At 35.7% G+C, this 14,337-nt stretch overlaps 2 protein-coding genes across 3 annotated transcripts; both read left to right on the top strand.

Annotated features, from left to right (window-relative positions):
• Nucleotides 1-893: 893 nt before the first annotated feature.
• Nucleotides 894-10,754, top strand: LOC148084419 (E3 ubiquitin-protein ligase znrf2-like). Its single transcript, XM_087787482.1, has 4 exons — nt 894-1,650; nt 4,483-4,578; nt 8,902-9,007; nt 10,011-10,754. Exons 1-4 carry the CDS (start codon nt 1,329-1,331, stop codon nt 10,066-10,068), a joined length of 582 nt encoding a protein of 193 aa, XP_087643608.1. The 5' UTR covers nt 894-1,328; the 3' UTR covers nt 10,069-10,754.
• Nucleotides 10,755-11,084: 330 nt separating this feature from the next.
• Nucleotides 11,085-12,841, top strand: txnl4a (thioredoxin-like 4A). 2 transcript variants are annotated; one of them, XM_087785921.1, is made up of 4 exons: nt 11,085-11,202; nt 11,404-11,583; nt 12,162-12,265; nt 12,666-12,841. In XM_087785921.1, exons 2-4 carry the CDS (start codon nt 11,431-11,433, stop codon nt 12,835-12,837), a joined length of 429 nt encoding a protein of 142 aa, XP_087642047.1. In that variant the 5' UTR covers nt 11,085-11,202; nt 11,404-11,430; the 3' UTR covers nt 12,838-12,841. The 2 variants fall into 2 exon arrangements, with proteins under 2 accessions (XP_087642047.1, XP_087642048.1); XM_087785922.1 differs by having other exon boundaries at nt 11,100-11,182; nt 11,383-11,583.
• The last annotated feature ends 1,496 nt before the right edge of the window (nt 12,842-14,337 follow it).

The following is a 14,337-nucleotide window of genomic DNA, read 5'->3' as shown; positions in this document are numbered from 1 at the left end:
AGATACAAAAGAAGACTCGAACAGGAGCCCTGAGGAGGCTTCTTTGTCTGCTGTCAGTAGCTTCGATGATTCATGAGTCAATGATCTCTTTGTATCAGGAAGAAAACGGTAATCGATTCATACAGTTGGAAACAAAAGTGTTCTCTACATGTCTTCTTGTTCGGGTGAATTATGACAAAGAAAGGAGGTGCTGTCACATCACAAACAACTGGTGACTTGTGTTGTTGAACAGACCTCTGGTCTTGTTGGTATTGACGTCATGAGCCACCTGACGCGCCCTGTCGTCAAGCGGTAGTTCTAGGCTCGAAAAGGGATATTTGGCCTTCAGAATAAAAGCTCCAGATAACGCCCCCTCCAAAGTACAGTAAAAAAACTACAGTTTGTTCAAAAGCAATTTTCTTATACCAGACACTGTGTTTATTAGTGCATTGTTTTATTTTTGCACGATGGAAGCATAAGTAAAATGTATTTATATTGTATTGTATAAAACAATATTATTCTTTTGTTCGTACATTAAAACCATATTGTTTATACGCTACAATATCATGATTGAATTTAGACATTTTGAGATGATTAGATCAAAGGTTACATCGTTATGATATAGTATAATCCTGTGTTTGTATCATGTACTTGTCTGTACTATATTCCTTCAAATATAATACAGTTATTGTTTATTTTTATTTTTGTTAAATTGCGGTTGTTGTCGTTTTGTAACTTCACAAGACAACTGCCGAATAATTCAGAGTTCAGATATGAAGGAAATGTAAGTAAGTAATTTATATTATTTATATGGCAACTTGAACGCTGGATATGAAGCGCGTGCTTTTATTTTGAATGCGAGATGACAACCCAGTGGTAGGTTCAGGTGCTTTGACGGCTCGGTGTCATCGGAGGAGGAGGAGGGCAATCCCTGCTTTTGTTTTTCTTCTCAGGCGGCCTCGTTTCTGCACTAAAACAAACTTGAACCTGTTAGTCAGCGCTTTCTGCACTCGTCTCAAGACAGAGGCTTCCTCTGAGTTCGTCGCTGTGTTGTCCAGCTGAAGAGGGATGGAGGTAAACGAGTCTTCTGGAGCTCAACTCATGCGTCACCATATTTCGCCCAGAGAAACTTTCAGATGTTGACTTGAGCTGTGGTGCGTTCACGTGTCGAGCTGTAGTTCCTTTGTTGCTGTCAAGCGCCACAGGGGGTCCCCGGGCAACATGTTGCGTGGATAAAAAAAAAACTTGAAGTTGTTCAGGGAAGCTGTCATTTCTAGTCTATTCTATGGCGGTGGACAGATCCACGAAGTGTCAATAAAGAAGCAAGAAAAAAGAAGAAGTTGCACGGAATGGGGGGTAAACAGAGCACGCCGGGCTTTGATGGCAGAACTCGAGCTTATTCCAGCTCAGATCTTCCCTCCGGTACCTCCAGCAGCGGCGACAGGTTCACCGGGTTTCGGTACACAAATGGACCCGACGGCCCACGGATCCGGTACACGGGAGCAGGACCGGCCAGCTCCGGGTTAAACATTCCAGCCGGACGGTCCGGGTCTCAGGTTCTCAATCAGAGTCTGGACGCGGCTGATGGGGACCATGAGGAGAGCCCCCCTGAGGGCCACCGACTGCTCATCGGCTCCCTGCCGGCCCACCTGTCCCCCCACATCCTGAAAGGTAGAGTATCTTCAAAGTGTATAAAAAAACAACACCTGTCCTGTAATATCAGTGTTATTACTGTAAGTAAGTATTTATATAGTACTTTTCCAGACCAGGGTCACAAAGCGCTTAAACAATCAAAACAATACTCTGTGACTTTTCTTTGTTTCACAAACGTGTTGAACTGTAAGGAAGAAAGCACTATGTAGGTCAGCAGATAACTTCCTGGTGGTTCCACACAAACACACTTCCTGACTCTGCAAGTCTAGATTCAACGGCTGTTGCGTCTCAAACAACATCAGTCCTTATCTTGTTATGTGGATCACTCGTACATTAACGCTTCTAATGACAAAACGCAGAAGTAGGTCAGCTGTGAATTACCTCATCATTAACCTTTGCTCGATTGATAACTCGAGTTGTGACTCGGTAACGTTGTGTTTGTCCAGGTTCTTATCTCGCTATTATCGCCCTCGAAGCAAAACACGAGCCAAACAATGCAGCAGCAGATGTGGGTTCAGCCTGACATGTGCCGTAGAGAGTCAGATGTTAGTCGCCGATTCACCCGAGGTCAAAAGACATGCTTTAGGTCAGACTTGGTCTAAGTGCGGCCCACTTGTCTGTATATATGTGGCCCTCATGAGGTCAAAGATCATGTAGTAACTAACGGTTATTTTTATTTTATAAATTATTTTATTACTTTAAAAACGACCATTAGGTTTTAGTTTGAAGACTTTTGTGTCTCCCCTTTTATCATCATCTTTGAGTATTTATTGCCCCTCATAAACATGTATGTGAATAAAAAATGTTTTAAAAAAGGTACTTTTGTATACGTTTTTTGAAATAAAAGTTATATAAAATACAGTAACATCCTAATTTTATCGCATTTAGCTTGATTTTATTCTGTTATTCTCCTCTATTTTTGCTTGATGGCCCCTAACAAAAGCCACTGTGAACGAAAGTGGTCCCTGAGATAATGTAATATCCCAGCAATGCATGAGATGAAAGCAGTCCTTTGTGCAGCAGTAGGAGTTTGACTGCTAAATACAGTTCTTTTAATATAACTCAAGGGAAAGTGGCTTTGATGCGTCACACTCAATCCTAATTCACCAGAGGTTACGAAGATGTTCTTCTGGAGGATGAAATGACTTATTATTTCACCTTCAAGCAAGAGGAGTCGTGTTACAGTTCTGGACCTGGAACGAATGTATTCATAGACTTTAGATCGTACGTCAACGTCACCACCAACACTTGTTTTTTCTACATAATATAACCTTAATTTGTTTTTACAGACACTATGGGTGGGTCACAACAAACACAAATACGTCTTGTGATGATTTAGAATCCTCATCCAAAAACCAATTGACAAATTTAAATGATATACTAACACATTTATTCTTTCTTCATTTGGAAGAGTGCAGCTTTGGGCTGTGGATTCACTTTCATCAGGATATCATTGAGCTTGCTAACTCGCTGTTGACATTTCTTATGCTAACATTGGCTGTAAAAAAGGGTCATATTTATAAGTGTCTTCATTTTATTTTCAGTCGTCTCGGTCTGCTTTACTTCCTGCAGCTATTCAGAGCAAAAAGCTTACCAATGTTTTCAGTTCACCACAGCAAGTACATGCAAGGCTTAGTTTCCTGGGGCCTACATTTTTAATTCAAACTGTGGGCAAAATAAGGTTATTAACTATAGTCGTGGTATTAGCGAGGCAAACATTTACATCTTTACCTCTATTTAAAGTAAAGATTATATTGATGAATACATATTTTTAATGATGTTCTTCTAACATAAAGTTTAAGACTTGTATTTGAGTCAATAGCTCCATTTTTGTAACTTAATACAAATCAAATAATCAGTATATTTTACCGATTCATAAATTACATAACAAATAGGTTTAAATAAAATGTACTGGTAGGAATTTCTGAAAATAAACAAGCTTTTAATATGAAAAAATATTCTTTTTGATATAACAATAGCTGAAAAACAACTTGATCTAGATCAGGTGTGGACCATTAAAGTTCCGAAGGGGCCACATTATGTAGGGAATTATGTTAGTACAATTATCTTAGGTACAAAAAGTTCCACTGTGTTACAAAGTGTAATTATATTATATTTAGATTATATTATAATAGGTTATATTATAAAAAATCTAATAATAATAATGTTTTATTTACATTTTATGTAATCTTATAATTATTATAATAAATAATAAATGATTTAAAAGTATTTTAATTCATTTTATAGAATAAGAAACATAAGAAAGGTCATACACAAAAGGGAAAATATAGTGATAAAACAAATGAATAACATTTAACCATTTTTCACAAAATAAAAATAGTCAAAGTACTAGACACGTCAGTTTCAAAATCTTACTCCGACCTCACAAGGGCTATATTTATACAGTCAAAAGACCATATTTGGCCCCCAGGCCACACGTTTCCAATTTTGATATACCCGTAAATAAATAATGAATACGTCCTAAAACATTAAAAAGAAAAAAGTTGTTTATGAGAATATTAATGCAGGATAACTAAACAACGATGCATTACGAACAACATGAACTATTTTGAAATTGAAATATAAGCGAGGACAGGTGGATTGTCCTGGTAAAATGATTGCCTGCATCTCAGTAGGGTTTCTGGACCATAAACATAATCCGAACATGGTTTGCTCTTTGGTTCTGCTGCTCTGGGCCCAGTTCTCCAGTATGTAGGTCAGAGAGAGTTTAGTTACGCCAAGACTGTTGGAGGCGTCAAGCTTGTGAGGGAAAAAAAAACACTGTCCTGAGTTTATCTGAGTCAAAGGTCGTGATGGAAAATGTAACACCTTTGAATTTGTCTTCCACAGTCTTCAACTGTCCTCTCTGCTCCACGTCCATGCCTACCGACGAGATCGAGAAGCATCTGCTCATGTGCTTCAGCAAGACGCGACTCACCTACAACAGTAAGACGCATCACATCATATGACCTGGACAACACTGTCCTCATCCACCAGCAGGATTTTTGACAGCTGGTGTAGACTGCACTCAAAAAAATTGTTACCGCAATTTTCAGAGGAAGGGCTTGGTTTGGAAATTCTTGTGTAGTATGTAGTACCAAGTATTGAAACACGCTTTGTCTTTCAGTGCAAAACTTTGGTACCCATGCATAATCCAAACTTGACAATCTGTGAATTTTTCTGAAGAACAACTGATAAGCAACAAAAGTCAGTGAACAATCGATTGATTTTTAACTTGTTAGCAAATATTATTTTTTACTATTATTATTTTTTAGGCATTTTTTTCTGTTAGAAAAACAGCTTCAAATGAAAATGTCCCAAAGATGAAAAACTAAACTCTGTGTAATGTCACTTTCTTTTTGTTAGAATTGATCTATTAAATAAGTATCGAAAAATGTATCGTTCAAGAACTGTTGCCAAATTGAAGGTACCAATATCGAAGATACCCAGCAGTAAATAATGGTCAAACTTAATATATATTGGATATATTATATATAAATATTACATTAAAATATTTTTGTTCCTCCACTGTAACCATTTTGGCTATTTACATTGATGAAGCTTAATATATTGCAGACATGAATTAAAAATCCTGAATTCTCGTTGTTTAAACCACAGATTAAGGGTCTGATAATGTTATCAGATTATATGGTAATATTTGATTGGATCATATAAATTGATACTTCTGTACATGTGTAGGATGTTTAGAGGTAAACTAAATAAACAAGGCAAGAGACCATATGAAAAAAAGGATTGAATTAGGTTTTATGTCATCATAGGTTGTTAAATTTGGTTGGTAGAGAAGTAGTGTTGTGACGTTTTTCAAATCAGAATCAAAAATGGGAACCCCCCTCTACCCCCCCAAACAGTAAAACATGTCCCCAAATCACTGCAAATATGATCATGTTAAGGTACAGCATGTGTAGGGGGAACTACTCTAGTTTCAATTGAACCTGACGCTGCACATTTTTACCTTCAAAAGATAAAACTACGGTGGCCCTTAAGGGCAAACAGCAACAACAACACACACCTACAAAACGTAAAGAACATTGAGAAAAAGAAAATCATATACATAGCGTTTTAACATTCAATCCAACAGGAAATGGGCGTGTCACAAAACTAGTGGCTGACTGGATGGATTAGATGTCGATCATGTGTTCAGTAAAACTATGATGAAATGATTTGCACACAGAAAGATTGTAAAACACTGTGACATCAGATCATCATTTTACAATCTGTCGAAAGATCGACATGATTTTTGTCCAGTCAGCAACAAACCCTAGTCAAGGCAGTGACACACAGTGTTTAAAGGCACTTCCTGGTCGCACGTCTGCACCCTTGCAGGAGGTTTTGTTCTCAGCGGGGATACAGCGAGGACAATATATTTTGGCCCGTACAGCATGAACTGTGTTTTCCATCCAGCCTGCAACAACGTCATGTGGTACTTGTTTTTATCTCAAACAACTTACTGGCAACAAGAGGCATGCACAGTAAGTGAAGTGCACACTCAGAACAATGAGACAGAAATCTCACTCGTAATTTTACGAGCTGTTGTTTTTGTGAAATATACTGTGGAGAGCAGAACTTGTTTGTTAATAAGTTGTACAACTTTTGCCCTGGTGGGGATTTTCAATAGTCTCACAATACAAATGTACTTCAAATGAAACGATAATGTTTCTGTAGAACAGACTGATGGGTTCAAACATTAGCTCCTTCCTGTTTGCTATGTTGATGAACAGACAAGTTGACGTGACAGTCAGAAGGAGTTGAAGAAATGTTCAATAGAAGTCAGTAGAAACAGATACATGAAGCCCTGACACAAAATCATATATCAGAATTTTAAGATGAGCATGTTTTCTTCGGAGTTCATCGAAGTTCAGCCTGTTGAAACATGTTTGTCAGACTAACACAGGGGATTTGGAAGAGGAGGACGAAGAGAAGAGTTTCATGGATGCAGTATTAAAAGACTTGTATGGAATGCCAGGAGTGCCACAATTAGGTAATAATAAAGTGTTTGGAAATAGAGACGTCCAGCGGAAAAGAAGTAACAATATAAAATGTATTGAAGTTTTAACGTTCGTAAACACACTCAATTAAATTGCTATGAGGAAATAAATGCACACCTATATTTGTATACAAATAAGGAAATATGTATATGTCATCTTGTTTTACCTCCTAGTGGTTTCCCTCCTACTTTTTATCCTGCCTTATGCAAGCAAACTAGGAGTGTCATTATTGTGTAATACAACGTGTTTGGAAATAGAGACATATAGGAATAAAAGTTACAATATATAACAAAATAAATGTTAACAGATATAAATGCTTAATTATATGGCTACGGGAGAATTAATATAAACAGAATTCTGTATATAAGTGATCAAATATGTATATCCAATTTGTTTTCCATTCTTACAAAAAGTGTATTTCCTTTAAACGTATTACCGACAAGTCTATTTCCTCAGACTCTTTTACTGCAGGCTTCATTTCCTCGTGGCTCTTTAGATCCGCCAGACAGGCAATGGTGTGAAATGCTGACAACTTATGGTCAAAAAAATCTGTGACGAAACAGTAGTTTATGTGATGTATTTGATGAACGAATAAATGTTTATATAAATCTGTGTTTGCCTAAACAACATAGGAAGGAATCGCAATCCAATGAAACCGTTGCAAACCTGCATGAGATGCTAACTTTTCAATGCAACTGGTAGAAGATAGAGAACCCGAAAATAACGTGATGACACATTAGCACGTTTTTTTTAAAACGCAAATCACACTGTAAACTTAAGCTTAAAATCTTTATTTTTTTTATATTGACATTAATGGTGTCATGCATCCATTTCACTTCATCCGAGCAACTGCCCTTGTTTATAATATTGATCATCTTTTAACGAAAGAATGACGTTTGTCTCAAAACTGAATCAAATTCACATGCTAGTGACTTATTAACTCAACCGGAGCCAAGTGAGGATAAAACTGCTGCATAAATTAGCATTTATTACTCTTTACGATGTCCTGGTTGTTTGTTGAGGGAAGATGTTTTTAAAAAATGTCGTTCTGACCCACATTTTCAGGATAAGAATATAAAAGCAAGTAATTTATATTTGTAAAACAAGATAACATTAAATAATAAAACTGAACACACAAAAGCAAGCAAAAGTCAACAATATGAAAAATAAATACCGACAAGTGCAAATCTATTTGCTTGTTACACAAAGGTTGACAATAGGGAAGGCACCGCGAGGCTTGTGAAACATTAATTCTTATGTAACACTTGTTTTGGTCGTCGAAAGTTGGTCAAAGGTCCTGGAAAAGCTCATTTAAAATGGAATATAACTTAAAACATTAACCCTTATTTTATTGTTGACACAAACACTGTAAAACATTAAAGCTGGTTTGAACTTTACATGTGAAGGCAACTGACATCAACACTTTCTTTTAAATATTTAACATTCTGCTTTTTTATTTTGATACCGTTTTGTTTTCAAGCAAAATGTGTTTATATATTTCAAGCAAAACTATAGATTATTAACTAAATATTTAATTGGATTTCAAAGTCCACTCGTCTTTTCCTACAGTGTGCATTTATGTCAGCTAATAAAGCCTGATTGAGTTCATTTCAAGAATGCTAAAAACAACATCAGTATTTAAAATAGACTTTTCATTGACCTGAAGATAAGCTGTGAAAGTGATAACAAGGGATCTGTGTCGGTGCAGGTATTACACCTATTTGAAGCAGAAGTGGCATATTTGTAGAACATCGTCCTGCCTGCAAAATGTAAACCAGATGATTCTTTGTTGATTACGTTTATAAAAAGTCACTCATGAGCAATATGTGTAAATACTAGTAAAATGTGGATGGAAAAATATGTGGATTGTATTCACGACTTGCACATTAAAGTGACAAAAGTGCACCAAACTAATCCTGAGCACTGATCATGTATTTAGTGTCTTCTTTATTCTGTGAGTGCAGTATCGTGGTGACTCCCGCGCCTCAGGTGTTGACACTAGAGCCAGTCGCAGCTGAAACTACAGATAAAGTTGTGACATACTCAAAGGAAAACACTCTAGTTTGCACTTTTCAAAGCCTGTGTCCTCGTTTAGGCGCAGATGATGTGGAACGTTCTGGTGGCAAAGGTTAAACAGATGGTTTTGAAAGACTAAACCGAACATTTGATACATGCATGTGTGTGTGTGTGTGTGTGCTCTTGCATGTGTGTTTGAGTGGCAACTCTTCACTCAGTCTGTCTCTGTCCATATTGTCTTTCTCAGAGGACATCCTGTCCAGAGACTCTGGGGAATGTACCATCTGTTTGGACGAGCTGGAGCAGGGAGACACCATCGCCAGACTGCCGTGCCTCTGTATCTACCATAAAGGGTAATTTCTATACTGTTTAAGATGCAACTTTTCTTACCATGTCACCAATGAAAATGAGGAAAAATAGTCAACATTGAAGCTCAAGCAGAAGGTTTGACATCTCCCCCTGCTGGTGAAATATGATACGCACTTTATTGTCCATAACTGAAAATATAGGTCATCCAGTACTTACTAAAATACAGCAAGATATGTGCAGTATTTGTTTTTTTGCTATTTTATAATTCATTCTAATAAAGTTATTTTCAAAACAAGACAGCTATATTAACAAAAACATAGGTTAAGAAAATACATCACTTTAAAAATAACAATGTAAATAATAGTTTTTTAAATATCTATTTTGTACAAAAGCTGACTTTATCTAAAAAATTATGTTTTTTGTTTTTCTCCAGAATTGTAGATTATTACAATACAATATATTCCTTTATTCAGATAAGTTATTATCAAAATCATAAAAGGTTTATTCCCGGTATTGTAACAACAACAACAAGGATGTTTGTGGTGTAGATACATTGTAAAATTAAATAAAATATAAAAAGATACAAAATAATTGTACTAATAGTTATATAAACAAAATAAAACAAGTGACTTGTACACAACGTAGGTATATAGAAATTAAATAATAACTGTGTTTATGATCCGAAACCGCAGATGGGTAGATTGAGAAATATGTAAACATTATTTAATTATATAATCATCATAACCTTGTACTACACAATGAATATGACATCCTTTATAATAAACTTAAAACATACATAAAATAATATATATGTCTATAAACATTAATAATACTAAATACACCCTTATTTCAGTGAAAACAATTTGATTTTGTAGTGATGTGATACAATAAGGGTAACTAACAAGATACTGTGGAAATGTTTTCAGTAATTTATAATATATTTGATTATTTTGTTCTCTGTTGTTTAAAATTATCTTTGTTATAATAATAAAATCTGTATAGAATGTGTTTGCTGGTCAAACTGATCTTATCTTTACTCTTCTCTAGGTGCATAGATGAGTGGTTTGAGGTGAACCGCTCGTGTCCGGAGCACCCAGCAGAATAGTAGCTCTTGGGGATCACCAACTGTACGTCACTTTCTTTGGCTGTTTGTCAAACTTCATTTCAACACTGATCCAGAGGTTTTCAACATTTCCGTGATCTTCAGGGATGGTCGGACATTTGAATAAACTTTATTTAGCAGACAGCAACGGACTCCTTCTACACTGCTGCCATCGTTGGATATTCAGTCGTATACTGACTGCTTCCTGATGATAAATGAATGTTCCTCACGTCCTCTGCTGACAAGAATCAAACTGGACTATGATGATGATGTCGTGTCAGTGAGGAGTTCTGGTTAATCTTGACTGGTGGAAATATCTGTTTAGTTCAGGAATAGTCATCTGTGAAATGTGAATTCACTTTAAAAACCTATACCAGCTTTAATGGATGATTACACTGTCCATCGCAGTAGATTGTTTTAATCACCGTTGTTTCTTAAACAAGTTCAATGTTCTAGACCCAATAGTCTTAAGATGAAATGGTCAGAAATGTGAATTACTTTCAGCCTATTCAGATACACATGTGTGTGATAACGCTCAGACATATCTAATGGTGAATCAAACTCTCCAACGAAAGAGTGCCATAATATGCTGCTATGTCATAGACTGGACAATGTTCTATAACCTTTGAATCTTTGTATTGTCTTTATTTGTATTGTAATGAATTGCACAATAAATGTTTGTCAATGTGTCTATATGACTGTGAATATCTTCGTTAATTTATTTTAAAAAAGGGAAACGTTTTAATTTATCAGAATCACATGATCAACATCATGCACTTTTTTTATTGCATTTATTTTTCATTTTCTAGCAAATGATGTTGCTGTGAATTCGTCAGGGTTACTAGTTATTAGTCGTTTGTATTTTATTTAACGTATCTAATAATGTTTCTCTCTTAATTCTCTCATAAAAAAGTCACTTATGTATCTCTATACAAAACACAATAAGGAAATAAAATAATTACCGTTGAGCTTTCGTTTTAGGGTGACGCCATCGTCACATCCCGCGACTGTCGCAGTCTTGATGACGTACTGAGATACGACGCGTTTGCTACGAGATCGTGTGCCTGTGGATTCTCAACTTAGATTTTTTTTGCCGTTCGGACGGTCGAAAGCTTCAGTTGTTTTGTTTTTTGTGTGGTAAGTATTGAAGACGGTATACTTTTAATTGATGCTCTTGTTTGTGTTCAGCTACGTTAGCTTGTATTTGTTTAACGTTAGCTAGCGGTAGCCACCAGATATCAGTAAGCTAACCACCTGTATTCTTCTTTAACTGTCCTGTTTTAGCAACGGATTCTTTCGTTTTCATGAATAAAATAGAATGTTGTTTCTCTGGCTAAGGTTGGTGCTTACACACGAGGGGTCACCATGTCGTACATGCTACCTCATCTCCACAATGGCTGGCAGGTCGACCAAGCCATCCTGTCCGAGGAAGACCGAGTTCTGGTGATCCGGTTCGGCCACGACTGGGACCCAACATGCATGAAAATGGACGAGGTCTTATACAGCATTGCTGAAAAGGTTTGACTCGACATTGATCATGAATTAACATCTATGTTATTGTTTTGCAAAAGTCGCCGCACACACAATAGCTCCCTCTGTTGGTATGTTGTGAGAACTACGTTTTGAGACATGGCTCTAGTATCGACTATCTTAAACAAATTTCCTGATAAATGATTGTCTGGTTATCTCTAAATGACTAAAAAATATATCTGTTCAAGCTATGGATCATACTTATTTTGATATTTTAAAATTGTATACTTTAATGCACTGTGTAATATTGTTTCTTTACTTTTAACAACTTTTGTGTAAAGAAGCAAATTTAAGGAAACGCCCAAATGTTTCTGATGGATCTGCACTTTATTACACTAAATTATAATTTCGGCCTTTTTTTACATGTGTTAACCTGTAGCCTGGTTAAAATAATATTAAAAACATAACTTTTAAAAGAGTTCTTCTTTACAACATTTTTAGTGTGATGTAAAAAAATAAATATATACAGTATATATATAATCTAAGTAAATCTTTTATTTAATAAATATGTTTTCTTAGCTGCTGTTAACTGATTATTCATTCATTTTAATTGTGTTTTCCCAAAGGTGAAAAACTTTGCAGTCATCTACCTGGTTGACATCACGGAAGTCCCGGACTTCAACAAGATGTACGAGTTGTACGACCCCTGCACTGTTATGTTTTTCTTCAGGTGAGAACAATTTTTTCCCATGTTCAGTTGTCATCCCTTTTTTTGTTAAGCTCAACTTAACAATATACACAAGAAAAAAACTAAATCGCAGAGATTGGGATGGATATTTTATTAAAAAATGTATTAACCAAATGTGCAGCTTGAATAAAAACATTAACTTGTTCTCATTCAGCCTCTAATAATAAGAACAATGTGATTGAGCCTCATCACTCTCTGGACAGGAATCTGTTTTTTAGTTTGTGTGAGTTGATGCAATTCAAGTACTGAACATGTTTATTCTCTGTATTATATACTATATTTATGTTGTGAGCAAGTCTTTTTTTAATTCTAATATAGTTGCACATATATTGTTGAAATGTGTTGATTGTATTTTTTTTTAATTTGATCTCTTCTTCTTCAGGAACAAACACATCATGATTGATTTGGGAACTGGTAACAACAACAAGATCAACTGGACCATGGAGGATAAGCAGGAGATGATAGACATTGTAGAAACTGTTTACCGAGGAGCCAGAAAAGGTCGTGGTCTGGTGGTGTCACCCAAGGATTATTCTACTAAATACAGATATTGATTTGTTTTTGCCCACATTTTTTATATATCGCTAGAGTTTCATATTCCAGGTTATTGTTTTCTTTTTAACTTTGAATGTTTGATGTCACTTGGAGGCTTGAAACGTTGCTATTGTTTCCAATAAAATCATGTGGTTGTTCATGAAGAAGCCTCTTGAATGAGATGTGAAACTCTAGTCCAGTTCCCTTGCTTTGTTTGGATCCTTCAGAATATATTAACAGAACTCTTGGCTCCGGAGCTTTGTTCGGCTCTTTCATCTTTCCCTTAAATGCGTCTCCTGCAAGTTGGACCTTTGCAGAAAAAACGGTTGTGAATAATGTAAGAGATATTGAATATATTTATTAAGGGAGATGGTTGTTTATTAGTATAATTGATAGCTTTACTCATATTCAAAAGTGATTAATGAACTGCATTATTATACGATGTAGTCCCAGGAAGATTTTGTTAAATTAAAGAAAGGACTAAATGAAAAAGATTTAAACAGGCCTGTATTGTAGGTTTTAGTTTAATTCATCTTTTAAAATACAGTTTATGCTGCAATGATTTGATGGTAGTAACACTGTATATCTTCAGTTTAAAAGACAAACTAAATCTTCGCTGCTCAGAGAGTTTTAATTTGTCGGGGAGTGAAGCGGCTCTTTACATGATTAAGGTTGCCGACCTCTGGTTTAAGTGAATGTCAATATAATTGGTAATATACGGGATCAATCATTTATGGACTGATGGACATGTAGCTGGGACTTGTTCGATAGTTTGTCTACTCTGAACAATATAAATAGACGCATTTTCAAAATTCCACCACAACACGGCGCTAGAGAGCTCAGACTTGAGTGCTTCAGTCATAAATAGTTCAATAAATTATAGAGGAGAATGAACAGGAATAACATCTAGTTGGTGACATTTTTAAATACTGTGAGGTTTTGTTAAAGACATGGAACTATGTCAATGTCTTCACCCGCTGTTTGTCTTTTATGTCTTTTTTTTTAATTACTTCAAATTTGAGATCGTTGAAAATAAAAAACATATACAAAAAAATATACAAGTATATAAGTATAAATATACAATTTATTGGAAAAAACGTGTTACATATATGAGCTAATGTAAAGACATCTAAACCATAATTAGTAGCTAAAATGTAATGTCAACCTTGTAGCCGATAAAAGCTATATTCTGTCCAAAGACTTTGGTTTCATTACATCTTCACAACCTCTTAATTTCTGTTCTAATTTAAATGTTATTTTTTCATTCTCTACTGATTATTTCCCTAACAGTGTTGTGACATCCAGGCAGCTTCTCAGTGTAAGAAGCAGGAGACAGATCACCATTACAAGTGGGTCTTCAGTGAGGACAGGGTTGAGGACGAATGCTACATTCTTGACCTCCTCAAGTCATCGAATCCATGTAAATGAGCCCTAACAGCCTTGTGATTAGTTTTCCTAATGTTTTTATTGCCACAAAAAATATGTTATGATTGTTGGGATGAGAAAAGGCGCCGGGCAAT

This window comes from Callionymus lyra, chromosome 3 (assembly GCF_982586985.1).
Source record: "Callionymus lyra chromosome 3, fCalLyr1.hap1.1, whole genome shotgun sequence".
Taxonomy (NCBI): Eukaryota; Metazoa; Chordata; class Actinopteri; order Syngnathiformes; family Callionymidae; genus Callionymus; species Callionymus lyra.
Note: the sequence above shows the minus strand (reverse complement) of the source record. Positions and strands in the feature narration are given on the sequence as shown.

What these genes read in the sequence shown, in the direction of transcription:
- LOC148084419 (XM_087787482.1), top strand. Translation starts at nt 1,329, where the DNA reads ATGGGGGGTAAACAGAGCACGCCGGGCTTTGATGGCAGAACTCGAGCT. An exon ending in GTCCCCCCACATCCTGAAAG is followed by an intron (nt 1,651 to 4,482) that starts GTAGAGTATCTT and finishes TGTCTTCCACAG; the next exon opens with TCTTCAACTGTCCTCTCTGC. An exon ending in GACGCGACTCACCTACAACA is followed by an intron (nt 4,579 to 8,901) that starts GTAAGACGCATC and finishes TGTCTTTCTCAG; the next exon opens with AGGACATCCTGTCCAGAGAC.
- txnl4a (XM_087785921.1), top strand. Translation starts at nt 11,431, where the DNA reads ATGTCGTACATGCTACCTCATCTCCACAATGGCTGGCAGGTCGACCAA. An exon ending in TATACAGCATTGCTGAAAAG is followed by an intron (nt 11,584 to 12,161) that starts GTTTGACTCGAC and finishes GTTTTCCCAAAG; the next exon opens with GTGAAAAACTTTGCAGTCAT. An exon ending in ACTGTTATGTTTTTCTTCAG is followed by an intron (nt 12,266 to 12,665) that starts GTGAGAACAATT and finishes CTTCTTCTTCAG; the next exon opens with GAACAAACACATCATGATTG.